The 23271-nt window shown below is 36.0% G+C and overlaps 1 protein-coding gene across 1 annotated transcript in view; it reads right to left on the reverse strand.

Moving 5' to 3' along the window:
• SH3BGRL (SH3 domain binding glutamate rich protein like) overlaps positions 1 to 22964 on the reverse strand; it is a 94437-nt gene extending 71473 nt beyond the window's left edge. The window contains exon 1 of the mRNA XM_087860344.1: positions 22785 to 22964. Coding sequence (XP_087716470.1) covers positions 22785 to 22829 — 45 coding nt within the window. The 5' untranslated portion in view covers positions 22830 to 22964. The remainder of the gene's footprint in view (positions 1 to 22784) is intronic.
• Between the last annotated feature and the right edge of the window lie 307 nt (positions 22965 to 23271).

Consider the following 23271-nt stretch of genomic DNA (forward strand, 5'->3'; position numbering starts at 1 on the left):
AAAGTCTGAATTTAGTAATAGGAAAAACTGTTCTGGGTCAGTATCAATTAAGCAGTAAAATTTTTTCTATTCAAAAGGGCTAACAGCTAGTCTACACTTATTTTCCACAGGCAACTCATCTTCTTTATCATCATTATCATCATCACTACTATTTATTGAATACTTACTGTATGCCAAGCATTACATTGAGAACTTCACCTTGTTTAGTCATCACAATGATTCTGTGATGTATATGCAGTCATATTACCCCCATTTTATAAAATGAGTTTCAGAGGGGATTAAATGACTTGAATACAATGCTGTACCTAGTAAAGGATTTTATGGACAATATGAATATCTAATTAGATATGTAATAATAATAATAAATAATAGCAAAAGCAACAATATTGTCAAATGACATTGAACAATTAGTGCTTTAAGCACTGTGTTAAGTATATTATCTCATTTGAACTTTATAACAGCCAAATAAGATAGGTATTATTATCTCTGTCTTACTGAGGCTTAGAGGTGCATGCACACGAGTGCATGCATGCATGCATGTGTGTATTTATTTGTCATAAATTTCTAAGCACAAGATGGAGCCACTCCTGACTGGGGTGCCATGTTAGGAAACTAAAATTTAGATATTTGTTGTGTTCCTATAATGTTGTGCTTGGCCAGAAACACAGTATATCCAGTCAGTCAATCTCCAAATACCAGGCCAACTCTGGGCCTTCTCACCCCAAACAAGTTTGATTCTGTGGCCCCAACCAAGTAGATATTTTCTATTTTTCTCTTCCTTTTTCTTTATTCTTTATTCTATAAAAGTTTCCTGCCTTCCACCCCATTTTGCAGTTCTCTAAATGAAGACTGCCTGCTTCATGATGTGTTAAATTTTGTTTGTATTACCTAAATCATTTAATCATTTTTTAAACACACACACACATATATTATATGTAGTATTTACTATGTGCCAGGTATTATGCTAAATACCATACATTATCTCAGTTAATTTAATTTGCCAGTGCCCAGAGAATATTGCTACTGTAGCCTTGTACCCACAGCTGCCACTCTTACAACTGAGGTCTTCTAATAGCTTGGCATTAGTGTTTATGTGGCCGAGTTTCATATACTATAATAGGCTCTGAAATGTTTTTCTAGAACCTTACTGGTATCACTTATGAAAGGTGATAAATGTCACAAAACAAGAACCAGAGACTACTGGAATTTAAATGTAAAATATTCACGTTTTTTTTTCTTAAGTGTTCAAGCACTATTACATCTGAGGAAAGGATGGACAGTCTTTTCGGCTCTGACCCTTCTTCTTTCTAATCCAGAATTAACATTAGCAAATCCCCTCCACCTGTTTTTTTTTTTAATTTTATTTATTTATTTGAGAGAGAGCAAAAGTGAGAGAGCACACGCAGGGGGAGTGGCAGAGGGAGAGGGAGAAGCAGGTTCTCTGCTGAGCAGAGAGCCCGATGCGGGGCTCGATCCCAGGACCCCGGGATCATGAACTGAGTCGAAGGCAGACACTTAACCGACTGAGCCACCCAGGTGCCCCTCACATTTTAATCTCAAAACAAACTAACTAGCATGCTTATGTGGTTTTTCTGACAGCTGTATGCTATTTTTTCTACATTAATAACCAATTTTCCAATTCTCTGATATCAAGTAAGTGTCTAAGAGTACAGTTCTGACACTATCTGCAGTAGATAAGATCCCACAAATTAGAGAGCTCAGTCCTAGGACTGTCCTCAATTCAGATGCCAGCCATGAGTAGGGATCCCAGTAGTATGAATGACATTATGAATAACAAAAAGTACTCCTATCATTCAGGAAACTTCAAGGGCTTAGGAGTTCTGTGCCAGAAACCAGACAAAGACTATCTATCTATCTATCTATCTATCTATCTATCATCTATCTATATCTATATATACCTTTAAATTAATTAATTTATTATACCACAATGGTATTCTAAAACTTAAATGACAAGTCATTATGAAAACTGTCAGCACATTAATTTTGCACAAACTGAAATTGAATATTGTTTTGAACTTAACTACACTTAACTTTTCAGCAAAAATTTGACAAGTTCATCACAAAATTGGGTATACAATCACCATTTAACAGATAGCAATTCAGTTAAATTAATAACTGCTAGCAGTTGATAAGAGTTAGGAATCCCCCTCCAGTCAGCTATAGCAACAAGTCCACTGCTTTCTAGCAGAGGACAAAATCCCATAGAACAGTTTACCACTTTATTTAGATCCCTAGTTTCACATGGAAATGATTTAAAAAAGAAAGCGTCCAAAACTATAACCTAATTTGTCTATTCTAAAAATAACAAACAATGGATACTGTTATCTTCAAAGACCAATAATATGTACAAAATTAAATTCAATTTCCCTCATTAAAAAAAAAAGCCTAATGTCACAGAGTTAGGAGTGATGAGTATTCACTTGACTGCAAATGTACAAACAGAACTTCATCTGTAAGTGCTTCTTTTTTAGGTATATGGCCAGTGAAATGTGTCATTCTCTTTGGCAGAAAATTATTTTCCTGAAAGAATAAGAGTGAACAATGGTTGTTTTCACAGGCTTCTTACTAAAATTATATTTAAACTTATTTCTATGAAAATTTTTCAAGAACAATCCAACATGGCTTTTCTGGCTTCTCTCCCTATAGAGCCACAGACTACCAACTAGTGGATGCATTTGCCTTCAATGTATCAACATATTGTTCTCAAGAGCCCTGACCTGGAAGTCAAGTGACCTGGAGGTTAGTTCCTGAGCTGTAACTCTTTATATATATAATCAGAAATTTAAAATATCTAATTTCTAAAGAAGCTTCCTACTCTGCTATGCTGTTGTTTCATGAAGTCTTCCACTTTGACAGCTAACCCAGGTATAATAAGTGATGTCCAATTCTCCCTGAATATTTATCTCCTCTAGAAACTAGTTGGAAAAATAAATCCTTGCTTTTTTCTGAAGAGTGTTACATAAAGAAGTATGCCTTCTAGTGATCACTCTCTCAATAAAATAGTTCTCTACTTAGTTTACAGGGATGAAATTGTTGATGTTAGAAGCACAAACAACTAAAATTCTTCAACCTACTGTGACCTAATCAGGAACTCCAAGAGACCAATAATTTCATTTGGGGGAAAGTAACTATAGAAGACACCTAGCATACTTTTGATCTTAAGGCAAATGAGGGAAACCCAGTTTTCATCCCATTTGGCTCTGAGTCAGACTGAAATACAGGAATCCACAGGCTTATCTCCATGTGCCAAGAGTCACTTAGGACCACACGTTACAGGGATGAAAGAACTCAGGGTTATGTTGAAGTGCCAGTAATAGTATCACTACTTTAAACTTAGAGAGGATTTTAGAGTTTATAAAGTTTACCATCATGTTCTCAAGGCTCTATCTAATGTATCTTCTGACTTCTGTCTCAATTTTATCTCAAAATATCTCAAAAAGTTGCTATTATTCCTCCTGAAATGTTCTTTTTCTTCCATGTTGTCTTGCTGGTTCTTCCTTCTTTCCTTTAGGACTAAACTTAATTATCACCTCCACAGTGGGACCTTCCCTGACCACACTACCTGAAATAAGTCTCTTGTTAAGCTCTCACACTAAACTCTAACCTCTTTCTTCATGGCACTTATCACAAGTCATAATTACATATTTATGTGTTTACTTTTTTAGTACCTGTATTTCCCATTAGAATGTAAGCTTAATGAAAGCAAGGCCTATGTCAGTCTTGTTCATTGCTGAATCCCCAGGACCTAGCACAGAGCCAAGCAACATAGAAAATGCTCCAAATGTACTTGATGAATGAATAAATTAATTAATATATATTCACTCATTCTTTATAACAACCTCATGGAATAGGTAGAGAAAGTACTAATATACTAGTTTTCTAGCTGAGGTCACTGAGGTTCACAGAAACTAAATGACCTATAACACAGCTATGAGTGGTGGAACTAAAACTCAACCTCTGAATTTCCTACTCCAAATCCAATGTACTTTTCACTACACCACATGTCTAGTAAATCCCTAATTACTAGTAATACCATTTCATTTAATTATTGGCACTTCCTCCGTAGCCTCTGGAAATGAATTCTAGGTACCAGAAATAAATATGCATCACAGACTTTCTTAAAAAAGAGTTACCCAGGGGTGCCTGGGTGGCTCAGTTGGTTAAGTGTCTGCCTTCGTCTCAGGTCGTGACGCCAGACCTGGGATTGAGCATAGCTTCAGGCTCCCTACTCAGCAGGGAGTCTGCTTCTCCTTCTGCATCTGCCCCCCTCCCCTCCACTTGTGCTCTCTCTCTCTCAAATAATAAATAAAATCTTTTAAAAAATAAGAGTTACCAAATTATCTATGTTCTTTTCAAAAGCAGACCTTCCTTTCATCCAGAACACTCAGGATACCCAAACTTCAATAACAGTGAATCTCAAAACCTCTAAGTCCTTTACATAACTTACAAGCTATAGCTCATGTATCACACTTAATGTCATTTTGTTGAACAAAATAATTTAGTTATATATCCAAAAAATATGAACAAAGTAAAGTGGATTGACTATATACTATAGTTTAAAATGGACTGTTCTTGTAAACATATTAGTAATAACTACCACTAGGAAAGTCAATACGTATTCATGGGCAATCACTATAACCATATTTTCAAGAGCCCTAGTATCTAAAATTGCCTGTTTGATAAAATATAAAAATTCAATGGCTTAAACTAACACATATTTGTTATCTTAAATTTCTAGAGGTCAGAAATCCAACATGTCTCAATGGCTAAAATCAAGGTGTTGGGAAGGCTGTGTTCTCTTCTGGAGACTCCAGGAGAGAATCCATTTTGTCACTCTTTCGAGCTTCTAGAGGCTGTCTGCATTCCTTGGCTCATGGCCCATTCCTCCATCTTCAATCCAGAAATGCCTGTCAAATTGTTCTCATGACCTCAATCTGACACTGACTGTCCTGTCTCCATCTTTCACTTATAACAAACCCTGTGATGACATCAGTCCCTTCTGGATAATCCAAGATAATCTCTCATTTCAAAATCTTTAATCACATCTGCAAAGTCCCTTTTGTCAGGTAAGGTAATATAGCCACAGGTTCCAAAGATTAGGATGCAGACATCTTTGGGAGGCCATTTCTCTGCCTACCACAATTGGCTCTAACACTAATATTTAATCCACTGTGATTGTATACAGGCATTCATCTATGTAAATTAGCCCAATGAATTCACCCAATAAATGTAGCCAGAGTAATCCAATGATCATAAAAATGGCCCTCTTCCATTTGCCCTAATAGAAAAGAGATTTGAAAATTACTTTTTCACTTAACTATAAAACATAAGCACAACTCTTATCTCTATTACATTTATTCCAAGTGTTGCTGCCATCAGAGTCTCTCTCAGTCACAAGGAAAACCTGAACACATCATTATCTTAATACGTTTTTTATTAAAATTTATTAAATTTCTCAGAAATATAGGCATATATATCCAAAACTACATTGAATACTTACACCAAGTTTTCAGGATTGAAAACTTTAAAGATAATTAGCGAGACTTAAATTAGAAAGTGGCAGCCAGGATGGTAAAAGACATAAAATATATGCATTATATGGAATACTTGAAAGAACGAAGAATGCTCAGTCTAGAGACAGATAGTCAAAAACTATTTTCAAAAAACTACAAGAAATCATGAGCCTATGGCAGATGCTTAACTGAATGAGCCACTCAGGTGCCCCTGAAACAACCCATTTGAATAATTAGTAGAAGTTGTATTTGCTAACCTAGTAGTTAATAGTAGTAGTTATGAATAGTTACTGGTTAGTAGTAGAAGTTAACCAGAATTGTATAACAATGAAACAATCTGAAGAATTACTAGAAGTATCAATGGAGAAAGAAATATTTAAAAAGGCTGTAGGGGCGCCTGAGTGGCTCAGTCGGTTCAGCTCAGGTCATGATCCCAGGGCCCTAGGATTTTGCCCTGCAGCAGGCTCCCTGCGGAGGGAGCCTGCTTCTCCCTCTCCTCTGCCTGCTGCTCCCCCTGTTTGTGTGCACGCTCTCTCTCTCTGTCAAATAAATAAATAAATAAATAAAATATTTTCAAAAATTTAAAAAAATATAAAGGCTGTAAAAATGTTTGCATTGAATAAAATGTTAGACCATTTGGGCTGTAGGTCCAGTTTACCTAAAAGATTCTGAGTCTAGAATTAGGCTTTGCCAACGGATACAATTTCTTCCACATAAAATCTTATGCTAATGTTCCTTACTTTATTAAGGCAGCAACATCATTAATAAAAGTAAAGGAACTAATCAACAAGCATTTACTGAATATCTCTTATGGGCTAGGGATTGAAGACATATATGACACAGTCTTTATCCTCAGAGAGTTTAATGGCGTGATCAGAGCATAGCCATAAAAAGGCAATAGACAATATGATGAGCATCCCTCATGAAACACATAGACAATGAGTGCTTAAGGAGTTTAGATGTAGAGAGAACTACCTTACTTTAAGACTTCATCTGTGAAAAGGGGTAACGAATGGGTAAGACCAAAGCCTGTGAAATGAGTGCAGAAGGATAATTCAGGTGGAGGGAACATGGGGAGCAAAGTCACAGAAGTGAGAATATATCTGGCTCATTTAGGAAGTAGTAAGCCCAGTTATCTGGCCCAAAGAGTGTCACTAATGCAATGCTTTCTACTGATTGCACACAAGATGATTTTTAATACATGAATGGAAATGTTTATTTAAATTATTAAATTTAAATGTTTATTTAATTTTGTGTATTTATACTAGTGTATAATAGATAATAGATAATAAGCACATTAGATCCATGATTCCACAGATACTACTGTTTGGGATAAATTAAGTGCTTTATTCATGAATGCATTCATTCATACATCCGTTGATTCCATAAGCATGTATTCATTACATACATTCTAGTGACTGGGCCCTGTGATATAGTCTGAGAACACAACAGAGATAAACAAAACAAAGTCCCTGAGCCTAAGGAGTTCACAGTCTTGTAGGGAAGGTAGATAAAAGCAGGAAATTATACTACAATATGCAACGATATAAAAATATGCACAAGATGTTACTGGAAATGTATAAACTTTTAATGGATGTGGAGATTCCTAAGTCATGACCTCCTATTTCTCAAGTTAAACATTATCAACACAACCCCATTCACAATGAAAAAAAAAAAAAAAGCTTTCATAGGAGAAAAAGTTCAGCTAATGTTTGGAAACCCATAGGATTCACCAAAGAATATCCAAAAGAACCTGGGGCTGAATTTAGGTGTCTAAAAATCTGACAAAGTCCTAATTAAAAAAAAAAAAACTTTCATTTTTTTTTCAGAAAAAAAATTCACTACCCACACTTAGGTTAAGGCACAGCGTTTCTTTTTCTGAGGACTTGAATTTATTTACAGTATAATTTGTAGTGACCCATAACTTTGGCTAACAGTCCAACCAGGATCATTGTATTTCCATAGTCTTAATCATATAAAATTAATGGAAATGATATTGGGGAGTTATAGAATTTATTTTAGGCTCAAAAGTCTTGAAAAAAGGCCTAGGTGTTGAGTGAAATATAGTCTCTACTTGTACAGGGCTTTTATGAGGAAGTCAGCTTTACTTAGCTCTGCATATAATTTATCAGGTCATTATCTTTTTTTTAACTTATAATAATTTTTATTATATTATGTTAGTCACCATACAGTACATTCCTAGTTTTTGATGTAAAGTTCCATGATTCATTACTTGCGTATAACACCCAGTGCATCATGCAATACATGCCCTCCTTAATACCCATCACTGGCCTATCTGATCCATTGTCTTCTTTAGAAAAGACTGAAGTTGAGTCAGCTTTAAATCAGCAATCCTTCAGAAGAAACTATAAAAACACCTCCCACATGGTTTCTCTAATTACAAAGGAAAAAAGACCACTGATTCCCCCCACAAAATAAAGACTGAACAAAGGATAATTAGTGGTCCTTTTATTATACTACATAAAAAAATGGAGTTTAAGGAAAATTCAGTGGGATCATAAGGTAGATTCAAAATAAGCTTTTTGTATAAAGTGAAGTTAGTAAATATAAAACATCTTAATCTCAGATTGTCCCAGATTAATTGTGACCTGAAATAATGCTTTCTAATACCTATTCTTTATTAACTCTCAGTCTTACCTCCAACTATGTGGTTTTGGTTTAAGCACATACCCTGTGCTTCAGTTCATATTCCTGATTCATAAATGTATTTTAAAGAAGTCATATTTGGGGTATATATGATAGAGATTCATGAAATTCATTTATAATTTAGGATGGTCTTGAGACTGGAACCTACTGCAAATTTGCTTGAAATAGTTGAAAAATACTCAGACTAGATTTTTAATATTTTACACGTAAGTATAAGAGGTACTAAGAGATTCAGAAGAAATGGAGGGTGGGGAGGAAATCATTCAAAAAAAGAAAGATTATTAATGAAAAGAATATGATAATTTTCAATAGCATGGGCTTCTCTTTCCAGAACACAATAAATATACAAAAGTCTATATAGGTGACAACTCTAATTTGGAAATATGAAAGTAACAAGCAACATTATTAGCCTACTTTCTAGAGTTGGAGGTCCTGTATGACATTTTCTTAGAACCCTTTTCCTTGCTTAAAATATAACTTCTTTGGGACACAACTTTATTATTAAATACCATGTTAAACAAACTGCAAATCACTGTGCATTCTTATGAGAAATGAACCAGAGAGGAGAAAGAGAAAAGAGAAAAGAACTAGAGAGACAGAGGGGAAAAGAAGGAGGGAGAAAGAGAAAGGAGAGAAATAGAGAGGACAGAAAAGTCTACAATATTTCTTCTTAAAAGAAGAATTCATTTTTCAATGGAAAAAGAATAAGAGGTAGGATTCTCTTCTGTGCCAATATTAGGATTTCATAAAACAAAGAGCTAACATTTTCTTGAAACCTAATTTTGAACTAGTAAAAACAAACATACAATTCTAAGTTATAAAAGAAAAATAGAAAGGCCATTCTGCCTTAACAGTTTTAACAAATTATTTTGGGCTGCTAATGAAAAATTATTTTTTGTCAAAGGAATTCAAAGTACTTGCTATTAATCACATTTTAAAAAATCTAACTAACATTCATGGGAAGTAGGGATAAGGTCATTTCTTCCATTTTACAGTGGAGAAAAAACCAGAGATTAACCCAATATTCTAACCTATTACCCTTTACTCCCCAATCCAGGACTTGCTGATTGATTAGTACACTAAAGGTGCAAAGGATTCCAAACAAGTTACTATTAAACAATGTTAAAAGTCACAACCTTGGGCCCCCTGGGTGGCTCAGTCAGTTAAGCCTTTGCCTTTGCTCATGTCCCAGGGTCCAAGCCCACATCTGGCTGCCTGCTCAGCAGGGAGTGTACTTCTCCCTCTCCCTCTGCCCCTCCCCCTGCTGGAAATCTGTTTCTCACTGAGTCAGGTGCTTAACCAACTGCACCACCCAGGTGACCCAAGGGGTGTGTGTGTGTGTGTGTGTGTGTATTGTGTGTATTTTGGTTTGTTTTGTTTCTAGAGAGGGAGAAAGGGGGTGGGGCACAGGGAAAAAGAGAGAGACAATCTTAAGCAGGCTCCATGTCCAGAGCAGAGCCCAACTTGCGGCTTAATCCTACAACCCTGAGATCATGACCTGAGCTGAAATCAAGAGTCAGAGGCTTAACCGACAGGGCCACCCGGGCGCCAATGGAAATTAAACCTTTTAAAAGCATTACATTAGTCTTACATTAGTCGTATCATATGATTTGCTTCATTAATAACACCATCAATTATCATAAATGAACAATGCCTAGTACTTGGCCTTTAGCAAATTACTGATTTGAAAGTGCTTAAACTCCTGATTTTGAGATTAAAGTCAATAAATCACAAGTCTCACAAAATATATATAGTTGGGAATCCTATAATCCTTGGAAAAGAAGGAAAGAGCCAGGAAGAGCACAAAAGGAGAGACAAAAATAAAATGGCTGAGGTGTTATAAATAAAGGAATTAATGAATACACCTTAGATTTTTTAAGGCATAATTGTTTACACAACAGATCAAAGCTGGGGTGACCCCAAAGTGGAGGGATTATAAAGTGTTCTAAAAGACCTTGTTGAGATAATAAAACAGAGGTCTAGCATGCTTTGTTTCAGAATCCAAGGTGCCTGATAGAAATAGTTAGGCAATAATACCACAAATCCTTGTCATTGTTGCTACATTTGACTTTAATCAGAACCATATAATCGTACCTGTGCAAAATGTTTAAATATAAGTGAAATGGCAGGAAAACTGAGTAAAAGTTAAATTCAATAATAAACTATCACTGATATCAGAATAGTTATTCATGGTGAAGATCATTGTTGGGGTAACTGGAAGAAGTAGACAAAATATTTTGGGACATTTGTTGAGGGGCAAGAGAACGTTAATTCCTATGAGAGAGCATACCAACTTGCATACAAGTAGTCCCTAAAGTACTTCCACTTTCAAGCCCCTCACATATACCTCCTTATTTATAAACCACATAATTTGGTCCCCCCCGCCAGTTGACATCTCTATATGTCCTCCCTTATTCTGGCTCAGGGAGGAGACTGAGGATTATTCCTGGCTCTTTTCACTCTTGAGGACCTGGGTGCAGAATCTAGCCCAGTGGATGACAATAAATATTTTCTGAATGAATGAATGAATTTTGGGGTAAAAGAAGGGAATGCTCAGCACAGCCTATAGACCCAGGAATCCTCCTGTTTCCTGCTGCAAATGCTTCCTTTCACGCCATCTTAAATGTGAACATCCACTAATATCCTGTCCTTGTTCTCAGCCCTTTTCTCATTTCACTCTGTAATTCCTCCCTTCAAGTGAGCTCATTCTTTCCTATGGTTTCAAGTGCTTCTTTCTGAATGACTCCAAAATCTGTTCTCCAGCCACCATATTTCCCAAGCTCTAGTCACACATTTCCCACTAGCAACTGCAGATCTCCATTCGAATGACATGTTTGAACATGAGTTTAAAAATGCCATTCATTCATGCATCAATAAATATTTATTTGGAAACTTACCATGTATAAGCATATTCTGGACAGTAAGAAGCTCATGGTCTGGTGGAGAAGGTAGGTAAGTTGTTCTCTCCACTGAATTTTCCATAATTTAGCTAGTGCAGATAATGCTGCTATAAGCATCAGGGTGCATGTATCCCTTTGAATTAGTATTTTTATATTATTTGGGTAAATACCTAGTAGTGCAATTGCTGGGTCATAGGTTAGCTCTATTTTTAACTTCTTGAGGAACCTCCATACTGTTTTCCAGAGTGGTTGTACCAGCTTGCATTCCCACCAACAGTGTAAGAGCATTACCCTTTCTATGTATCCTCGCCAAAATTTGCTGTTTCCTGACAGGACCATTATTCTAAGAGGAGGAAAGCTAAGACATAAACTGTAAAAACACCGACTTGGCCTCAAAATCTGTTTTATGCACAGAAACCCACCTTGTGTGACTTAAAACAATTGCTGTGGTAGAAAAATTCTTTATAGATTGAGAAAAATGTTAGAAAAAATGTTTAATCCTATTTTATACAAAAACATGCCATCTGCCTTTTTTGTCATATGCTTTTAAACAGAGTAAGGGCTTGCTGTTAATCATATGAAATGAAAGTTGCCAAATAATCCTAAAATTTGTATGGAACCAGAAAAGACCCTGAATAACTAGAGGAATGTAGAAAAAGAAAACCAAAGTTGGTGGCATCACAGTGTTGGACTTCAAGCTATATTATAAAGCTGTAATCATCAAGACAGTATGGTATTGGGAAAAAAAAAAACCAGACACATAGATCAATGTAAGAGAATAGAGAACCCAGAAAAGGACCCTCAACTCTATGGTCAACAAATCTTCAAAAAGCAGGAAAGAATATCCAATGAAAGAGGACAGTCACTTCAAAAAATGGTTTTGGTAAAATTGGACAGCCACATGCAGAAGAATAAAACTGGACCATTTTCTCACACCATACACAAAGATAAATTCAAAATGGATGAAAAACTTCAATGTGAGACAAGCAATCTATCAAAATCCTAGAGGCGAACACAGGCAGCAACCTCTTCCACCTCAGCCACAGCAACTTCTTGTTAGACACATCTCCAGAGGCAAGGGAAACAAAAGCAAAAATGACCTATTGAGATTTCATCAAGATAAAAATCTTCTGCACAGCAAAGGAAACAGTCAACAAAACTAGAAGTCAACCTAAGGAATGGGAGAAGATGTTTGCAAATGGCATATCAGATAAAGGGCTAGTATCCAAGATCTATAAAGAACTTCTCAAACTCAACACCCAAAAGACAAATAATCCAGTTAAGAAATGGGCAGAAGGCACGAACAGACATTTCTCCAGAGAAGACATACAAATGGCCAAAAGACACATGAAAAAAATGCTCCATATCCCTTGGCATCAGCAAAATACAGATGAAAACCACAATGAGATATCACCTCACACCAGACAGAATGGCTGAAATTGAGAAGCCAGGAAACAACAAAATGTTTGCCAGGATGTAGAGAAATGGGAACCCTCTTACACTGTTGGTGGGAATGCAAGCTCATACAGCTACTCTGGAAAACAGGATGGAAGTTTCTCAAGAAGTTAAAAATAAAGCTACCCAGGACACAGCAATTGCACTACTAGGGTATTTACTCCAAAGATGCAAATGTAGTGATCCAAAGGGGCACCTACACCCCAATGTTTATAGCAGCAATATCCACAATAGCTAAACTGTGGAAAGAGCCCAATGTCTGTTGGCAGATGAATGGATAAAGAAGATGTGGTATAGATATGCAATGAAATATTACTAAGCCATCAGAAAGGACGAATACTGGGGCGCCTGGGTGGTGCAGTCGTTAAGCGTTTGCCTTTGGCTCAGGGCATGAACCCGGCGTTCTGGGATCGAGCCCCACATCAGGCTCCTCCGCTAGGAGCCTGCTTCTTCCTCTCCCACTCCCCCTGCTTGTGTTCCCTCTCTCACTGGCTGTCTCTCTCTGTCAAATAAATAAATAAAATCTTAAAAAAAAAAGATAAGAAAGGATGAATACTTGCCATTTACATCGACATGGATGGTACTGGAGGGTACTATGCTAAGCAAAATAAGTCAATCAGAGAAAGAATTATCATATGGTTTCACTCATATGTAGAATACAAGAAACAGTGCAGAAGATCATAGGATAAGGGAAGGATAATTATATGGGAAGTCATCAGAGAGGGAGAAAAACCACGAGACACTCTTAACTATAGGAAACAAATAGAGCTGCTGGAGGGGAGGTGGGTGGGGGCTGCGGTAATTGGGTGATGGGCATTAAGGAGGGCACATGATGTGATGAACACTGGGTGTTATATGAAACTGATAAATTACTGAACTCAACATCTGAAACTAATGATGTACTACATGTTGGATAATTGAATTTAAATTTAAAAAATATTGCTATACATTTTTACTAAAACAAAAGCAAAATAGGCACATAAATTAATGCCTACCCTTCCAACTTCAAATATTTTCAAGAAACTTATAATGGCATCAAACGATGGTCCTTTTTGCAAGTGTGGGTATAGAATTAGGTCAAAATTATCTCACTCATCAAGAGATAGTCTATCTACTTTTCCTTATAATTGTTTGTTGGAGCAATTCATGTTTTGACAACCCAAGAATTCGGATTTTGCTTTTTTGTTCCCCCAGAATCTCTTAACATGAGCTATTGCAAGATAATGTATCTAATTATTGTACCAGTAGCCCCCTTTTAGGTGTTCTCTATATATTCCAAGCAATAATATACTTATGTACTGTTTTCTTTATCCAACCACATTATGTATTAAAAAATCAAATCCATCTCTATAAAGGAATGATTTTCAAAAATTAATTAGATGTTAATTTATAGAAAATCTACTTGGTCATCTAGACATAAATTATTTAGATAAGATTGTGTTAGATGTTTTGTGGGTTTTTTTACATTCAATTAGCCACTGTATAGTACATCATTAGTTTTTGATGTAGTGTTCAATGATTCCTTACTTATGTATAACACCCAGCGCTCATCACAACACATGCCCTCCTGTGTTTTAAAGCTTCATATAGAGCATTACTTCTCATGAAATCTGGAGTCACTGACTGTCAAAAGTACACACATGCTGCGTGGCTGGTGGGATCTCTCCAGAGAAGTCCCTGACATTTGGGCAGTATAAGATTTCCCTAGGTTGTACAGTTTTAGTCATTGAGTTCAACTTTTTGGTAGAGTCAGATTGAATTCCAAGTGAGATATATAAACTCTCTTAAGGCCCCCATATAGAGTCTGATCATAACCATACCATTTTTAAGGGGATATAGACACATACCAAAAAATAGTATTCTTTAATTTAAATTTCAAAATGTAATCATAAGTCCTAATGCAACTGGACAGTAAGTCGATGTTTAGTCACAGTTTCCTCATAATATTTTTGTACTTGCCTTTCAACAAGCTTTTCTTTTTTTTTATTATGTTATGTTAGTCACCATACATACATCATTAGTTTTTGATGTAGTGTTCCATGATTCATTGTTTGCGTATAACACCCAGTGCTCCATGCAATACGTGCCCTCCTTAATACCCATTACTGGGCTAACCCAGCCCGCCCGCCTCTAAAACCCTCAGTTTGTTTCCCAGAGTCCATAGTCTCTCATGGCTCCTCTACCCCTCTGATTTCCCCTCCTTCATTTTTCCCTTCCTTCTCCTAATGTCCTCCCTTCTATTCCTTATGTTCCACACACAAATGAAACCATATGATAACTGTCTTTCTCTGCTCGACTTATTTCACTTAGCATAATCTCCTCCAGTTCCATCCATGTTGATGCAATGATGGGTAATCATTCTTTCTGATGGCTGAGTAATATTCCATTGTATATATGGACCACATCTTCTTTATCCATTCATCTGTTGAAAGGCATCTCAGCTCCTTCCACAGTTTGGCTATTGTGGATATTGCTGCTATGAACATTGGGGTGCATATGGCCCTTCTTTTCACTACATCTGTATCTTTGGGGTAAATATTTAGTTGTGCAATTGCTGGGTCATAGGGTAGCTCTATTTTTAACTTTTTGAGGAACTTCCACACTGTTATCCAAAATGGCTCTACTTTTTTTAAAAAAATGACATAAATTCCAAGTCTGGTATAGAATTGGTCTTATTCTGGATCTCGACACACTTCCCACTTATTTCCTTTAAAACTTACCAGGTCTTTGTCATGTCATCTGGCCAACTCTTTATATTACCACCACCACCCCTGATTGTCCTCTCAACATTTTTAGGAGATTTAAATTTAATATTCCTAAAATTTTAAGTAGAAATTTACTGAAAAAGCCTTACCACAACCACTGCATTTTTTGAGTTCAAAATAGCTGACACACAAGACCAATTATATTTAAGTTTCTGAAAGTGTGAAATCGGATTCTGTAATTTTCAGTAATAGATTTCCAAAATAATACTTATAGAAGCTTTCTTCCATGATACTCTCATTTTATGTCATTTATATTCTACTTGGGAGGGTTATGAGAAGCAAAGAAAAGTTTAGTGACCTACAGATCACAAGCGATAACACATGCCACAACCTAAGGTTACATGCTCTAGCTAAAAGCTTAAAACCCCTTCTAAAAACAATTTGTCTCATCTACTTTTAGTTAGACTGCCTTACACAAGTAATTTTCTTATATTGGGATAAAAGCACATATTCTGCATTCTAAGTAATAGTATATATTGAGTTATTATGACTTTGATATTCTGCTCTGAAGAATTCTTTTTTTTATTTTTATTTTTATTTTTTAGAGAAGGAGAGAGGTTGGAGGGTTGGAGGGCCAGAGGGAGAGGGAGAGAGAGAATCTTAAGCAGGCTCCACACCCAGTGCAGAGTCTGATGCAGGGCTCAATCTCACAACTCTGAGATGATGACCTGAGCTGAAATCAAGAGTTGGACACTTAACTGACTGAGCCACCCAGGCGCCCCTGAAGAATTCTAAGTTCTCTACATTATACACTAGGCCACTGGAATTATTCTTGGTACTGCTATAAAACAATTAATTAAGAAGTACTTCTCATGGTTTTCCAAGTTTATCAGGAAAGTAATTTTGCAATGACTTTTAAATTAGTTTCAGAGCCACATTCATAGTGGATAATCAAGAAATATCAACCAGAAGGTCAAACAGCATATTTGTTAAGGCTCTGGCATCAGACAGACCTGGGGAGGGTACTTTGCTAGCTCTCTGAGTCTGTTTCCTCCTTTTAAAAATGGACAGAGTAAGAGTACTGACTTCAAGAATTCAGTTGTATATGTAAAGTTCTTACCACTGTCCCCGTTCACTGGCAAAGTATTTGCATAAGAAATTAAAGTGAGATGATTTATCATATTTTTAACATATTATGTAATTGTCTAGCCTCATCTTCCTTCTAAATCAACTTTGAAATATCATGCTGGATAGAATGGTTTGTGATATCATGCAGCTACTACTTTTTTCATGCACCTACTATTATTAAGTATATATTTACTGTTTTAATTTTAACATCGAGAAATAAGCTGCACTTGATGAAAATAATTGGCTAAGTGGTAGTGGTAAAATACACAAAATTTTCTCATATTATAACTGTTAACTGAGATAAATATTCCCTGGTATTTAAAAGGTAAAGTACTATTTGTCTTGACTCACTGTTGGAAATCCCCTAAGCAGAAATGGATGGCTTTAACTCCAACTCTGATAGGGTCTCATTCCCAGAAAGGACTAAGCCAAAGGGACAGAACTCAAAGACTAGTATCCAGAACCAGAGTTTATAAGTCACAGCTGTACTGCCTTCCTAATGAATTTAGGAGATTTACAGAATCATAAAAAGCCACCTTTGACTTATGTTAGCCTATAGCAACATGAAAATACTTTTCAGGGAAGAGAATCAAAGTCATAAGAGTTCAATACATGGCACAAATGCTATTTAAAAATCTGCCCTTGGTTAGGCAATTTTATTAACAACAACAACAAAAAGAACTGAAATATATCTGAAATTGATGCTACTAATCAACCCTTCTACTTTCCCCAATCCCACCTAATTTCATGTACAGATTGTGGATGAAGACACATTTGTCTGGTGAGGCATCATCCAGTCTTTTTCTTTCTTTACAGGTATCATCCAGTCTTAAGTGGCAATTATAGATTCATAGTCACATGACAAGATTTTAATGTAATATTGACATAATTTTTGTTTAATACTTATACACTAAGTGGATGTGTAAATAACACAGTGTTTAGGAGTGGACTCTGAAGTCAGAACAACTTGGGATTTTGTTGTTGTTATTGTTGCTTTTTTTTCCGTTCTCTTTTTTTGCTTTTTGTTTTTGGCAGGCTCCATGCTTCATGTGGAGCCCAACATGGAGCTTGAACTCATGACTCTGAGATCAAAACCTGACCTTAGAACAAGAGTTGAATACTTAACCAACTGAGCCACCCAGGTGCCCCCAAAACAACCTGGGTTCTAATCCCAGTTCTGTCATTTGTAACTCTTTGATCTTGAACAATATACCTAATGTTTCTAGGTCTTCCAGATACTCCCTTCAATTTCATGAAATAGACCTAATAATAGTATTTATATCACAGTGTTATTATAAAGATTAAACTAATTAAGATAATGTATGCAAAGCACTGGGCACAGTGCCTGATACACACACACACACACACACACATATATATGCCCAATATATGTATATATATATGATGCATAAATAAATATTAGCTTTTACTATTACTAGAGTCAAATCTTGATTAGTCATGTTAATGAATGAATAATAAAAAAATCTAACAATACTGACACTAAATACTTTTAAATACACAATCTTTGAATTTGTTATGTTATTTTTTTTTTTTAAAGATTTTATTTATTTATTCGACAGAGATAGAGACAGCGAACGAGAGAGGGAACACAAGCAGGGGGAGTGGGAGAGGAAGAAGCAGGCTCATAGCAGAAGAGCCTGATGTGGGGCTCGATCCCAGATCGCCGGGATCACGCCCTGAGCCGAAGGCAGATGCTTAACCGCTGTGCCACCCAGGAGCCCCTGTTATGTTATTTTTTAACTTACATTTAATCTTTGCTTAATGTTCTGGCAATCTGCAAAACTTCAAACAACCTGATAAAGCCAAAATGTGAGGGACTGGGGCTAGCAAATAATCCTTTTGCTTAGAATTCTACTAAACTGTCCAAGTATAAAATGTCAGCTTTGCCTCTCATATTAATAAAAACAGTCTTCATAAATGAACCACCCCTTCTCTCTAATTATACATTTGTTTAATCTTGGTCTGGACTGAAGGAAGTCATTAAGTACTAGTTTTAAAAGGCCTTCTGGTGGGCTATAAAGCAGAACTGAAAACAAAGAGATGGTCATAGTCACCGACAGATTCTCAATATGTTTAATTTTATCAGTCAGAAACGAAATATTACATTCCTCCTTGATAATTCAATTAATTAGCAGAAAATATTTCTGTAAAAGATATATGTTTGTGCAATGTATATTTTGGAGAAGAATTTAGAGATTAACTACAGAGAATTAGAACATTTGACCTGAATGTGTCTGGGGCTTCAATTCATTTTTTTCTCCAGGCCAATCCAGGGGGAGAATTGACCTTATGGTGTATTGATCAAAACTCCTCCTTAATAGAGAAACTAGTCTTTGAGCTAGAGATAAATCCATTTATCTTTCTCTTCCACCAGATCATAAATCTAAATTTATACTAAATTTCCAAAATACATTCTTCCCTAAAACCATTTTGACTTTTAAATGCTCAAGAATCATCATTGCTGATAATTGTGTTTTCCAGGCCTCTTTAAGTTGGGCCAAATTATTCCAAAAACCTTGCCATTGTTGCTGTGAAATTTAGGAATTCAGTTATCAAATACAAGGCACCAAGTTGAAAGCACTGATATTGAGTTCCTGCATTTGCCAAGTTAATGCTGTCATTTTCCACTGTTTAGAGCATCCAAAAAGTATGTCCAAACATTCATATGATGAACAGTTTCTGATTTTGTTCTTTTAAGTAGTTTATGAATACCTTTAAACAGCATTCAAACAAACCTTGACAGCTATAACAAAGACCATTCCACACATCAAATCAATGTAGAGTCCTAGCAGCAAGATACTCTGCCACCTAAAATACAATTACTTGAGAATCATATAGATGAAGAACTGTAGTTTATTATTCCACATCTATATTATCTAAATGAAAAAAAAAACTGTGATTAGTGACTCACGCTTTGGCAATCACAAGCATTTATTTACTTGTTTTTATAACTTGTGTAGTGAATACTGCCATAAAGAAAAGTTATGTATATTTCATTTCTTACATGGAAAATAGTTTATGTTTTAGTAGTAATAAGACAGAGCATTTTTTAAAAGTTATTTCATAAATAAAACCCTCAGAAACCATCTATCTACCACAATCTTAACATTTCTACACCAAGCATACCTAGAATGCGTAGAGACCATAAAATGGAGATTATTATCGGTCCAGGGAAAAGAAGTATAAGAAAAAAATCTTCCCAAAGCAGTTAAAATTCTCCAAGCAATCATCATTCTAGCAATTCTCATCAAAGGCCAATGTTGATTGTTGTTAAAAGTTATTGGAATTTATTAAGTTATACAGGCTCTGTGTTTACTATTCCTTTTCCATTAAATATAAATTTATAGGGCATTACAATCTCAACCAAAAAAAGTGTATACTTCTGTGTTACAGTCGGTCAAGACATGTACAAACAGTTCTGAACAGGCAGAAATCTCCTCCTATAGACAGACAATTTTGGAATTGCATTCCTGCTAAATGGTTTCCATAAAAAGAAACGTATTAAGGCCTGAATTTCTATACCTTGACCTATAAAAAAACAGTTCCAAATGGTCATGTCTTCTCTATTTCCCTGGCCTTGAGTGAGCATTTACCCCACTTTTTGACATCCAACTTTAGGCATACTATCCCTCCTCCACATCAGCTCCTCATTTTTCTAATCCCTGTATATGTATATGCTCAGTTAATTCTTCCACATACAGGGCATAGTCATTTCTGTACCTCTCATCTCATGTTCACATTTATCTTCTCATGCCTCCTCTACATGCATCACCGGGACAATGTATTCCTTGGTGGCTATATACATGTCATTGTATTAAAACAGCTTGTGTTGGATTCAAGTTCTGTGGCTCCCTAGCTATGTGACCTTGAGAAAGTTGTTTAACCTTTCTGAACCTGTATTTCCTTATCTTAAAAATAGAGATAATTATAAAACTTAATTCACAGGACTAGAAATTGTCAAGAAAAATGAGGTAGTACCTGATACACTTGTGTTCCTATTGTTATTATTATTATTATTATTATTACTATAGCTTTCAAGAAATCCATTGTAAAAATCAACCTACGTGCTTTAATTTCTAAACTTCTGAGAAGCAAGTGCTACTTGTATTGGGGCAGAGTTGAGTAAGCATTTGAAAACTTTTTTTTTTTTTAAATCAGGCTATCAGGGAAAAGGAGTCTTGAAACAAGAACAAAGTAAGTTAATATTGTTTTGGACTTACCATAGATTCTCCTCTGCCTGATAAAACATCTAATATTGCTTATTTTTATAACAACCATTAGAAGGAGTCAGAAAACTGTGAGACATTAACAATCCCAACCCAAAAGCTTTCTTTTAAATGCTCTTCAGCGAATTGCACTTAGTAACTTATAGGACTATCTCACTTTGAGCAATTGTTGGGTTCCCATTAAGATTTTTGCCCCCAAATTTCTAAATCATGTGTTAAAAACTATATGGTAACAATCTTAATGAAAAACCTTAGTACTGCAAGCTGAATAGTCCCTATTTATGTTATAAATGAAGTATACTCACTTTATACTGTTTTAGTACTATTCAAAAGTACCCATGCTTTTTTAAAAAAAATAAGAATTTATTTTGCCAATATGTATAATTTTGATAACAGGCTCATAAGAACTATAATTTTGAAACAACATACAAATCTCTAATTACTCATAAGAAAAAATTGAAGCAAAACACAAATAGCATAATTATTTCCTATTTGTATAGTCTTCAGCAATCAGTCTAACAAAGTACATAATAAGAGACAGCAGTTATTTTTTTAAGGCTCTTAAAAACTTAGTCTTAACAGAGAGAGGTACAATTGTTCTTTAATAGAAATTCTGAAAGAAGTTTATTTTTGAATCTGCTTTTGGGGGAGGGGTAGAAGAGCAAGAAAGCAAAGAATTAATAGCAGTACTGGAACTGCATATCACCCAAAATGAAACTAACTTCCTGATCTGTTCAATCTAATCAGGAATTTAAGTAAAGTTATTAAGCTGGTCTTTAAAATTTTTACAATTATTGTGTTGGACTTGAGACTCTGAGCAACTCAAATATTACTTTGAAATATCAGAATTAATATATGTGGATAATAAATAATAAGGCAAGAAGCTCATGAAGTAAGGTTCAAAGGCAATATGAAAAGTTTTGTTTTCAACCTAAACTTGCTCAAGAAATGTAAAGTTAGATATTCTGTCAGAAAACTGTCTAAACACACCCAAGCATAGTGTCCAGAGAAGACAAAGTTCAAGGTTCTTGTGATTTCACATAACCTTTAGTTTTATCCCAAACCCACTTAGAGGGTAAATAAACAAAACAAACAAACAGCACAGTAAAAACATGGAATAGCTGCTGCTCTAAAGCTCAGAGGAGGAGGGGGTTACTATATCCTACATCCGGAACTCACGTATCTACTCTTACTACTGTTAGGTTTTCTCTTGAGTTGTGAAAAACAGGCACTTTCATTTATCATTGATATACACTCAGGTTTCACCCCAGTTTATCCTATTGCTTCCCACAGCTGCTGAAGAATTGTTACTCTAAATTAAAAGCACATGAATCCAGAGGGAAACTGTCCTATCATTTGAGAAGCAGCAACTGGAGTCTGCCACTACACAAGAAGCCACTTACTTGTTAGTTCCCTTTTTAGTTCCCAATATATTTGAAGCAGTTAGAAACTGTTAGAAGTAAAATCTTTGGGGGAAAAAAAAGAAAAAGTCAAAATACGGACACTATGGAAAGAAAAAACACTTCCCTTGTCACACAGTTAAAAAAAAAAAACCCACAACTTTGCATCATTGTTCCCAACTTCCCCTCCCATTATGCCTAGTTCTAACACTCTTTAAGCTGAATTTAAACACCCTCCCCTACACACTGGCAAAATAACTCTTTGATTAAAGGGGCCTCACTTCAAAAATAATCACAATGCCTCAGTAGGCCTCCACTCAACTGTCATCAGTTAGCGCGTGTTTTACATCCTTACAGAACTGCACGCCTGCCCTTCATCTCAGTACCTAGAGCACAAATGTCAAATTTCCCACTCTTGAAACTCACTAGTGTGTATTTTTCCTTGACTTCTTCCCCTAACCTTAAAGACCCTATACATACCCCATCTTCCGTCTACCAACACTCAGTAGCTTTTTTTCTCCTTCAAAGAAGAAATGTGATCTTAACATCATAAGGCAAACAAAGCTAAACTCCATGGAAAAACGAAATCGAAGCAACAAAGGAAAGAAAGAGAAGGGGAGGATGGGTGGAAGACGCGTGTGTCTTCTGAAGGAGCAGCTGCCCAGATGAACTTCTGCAATTTAACGGTTCTGGGACAGCAGGAGATTGGTGTGTAGGAAAACAAAGGTAGTCTCCCCACCCTCCTTACCGCGGTAGAACCAGAGGAAGATGCAATGTACACACGGATCACCATCCTGGGAACAACGACCGCCGTTGTTTGGGTCCTGCAAACGGCTAGAGAGCAGCTGCAGCAAAGGCTGGAATTGAGCTAGAGGTGGAAGAGAGGTAGGAAGAGAAGGGTGGGGGAAGGTGGAAGGGGAACTCGCTGGAGTCCCGCCTCCTCCCTAGACTGCTTTCGCTGAGCTCGAAACACTGCAGTCCCAGCCCCAAAGCCTGGAAAACACAGGCTCCTTTGCATCATTTCTATTTTTTTTAAATAGGGAATCTCGAATAGCACCGCGAGATCTGTTGAAACATTTATTTTTGACTATTCTCTTCCCAAGAAGAGGTAGAGGAGAAAGAAAAAGTAAAAGGGATCATTGAGTTAAATTATATTAGAATGAAGGACATTTTCCCAGGGAAACTGAAAGTTCTGCGCCTAACTTCCTGCTTAGAAATGTATGCAAATAAGAAGA

The sequence above is a fragment of the Ursus americanus genome, chromosome X (genome assembly GCF_024610735.1).
Source record: "Ursus americanus isolate L20-20 chromosome X, mUrsAme1.1.p, whole genome shotgun sequence".
Lineage (NCBI taxonomy): Eukaryota > Metazoa > Chordata > Mammalia > Carnivora > Ursidae > Ursus > Ursus americanus.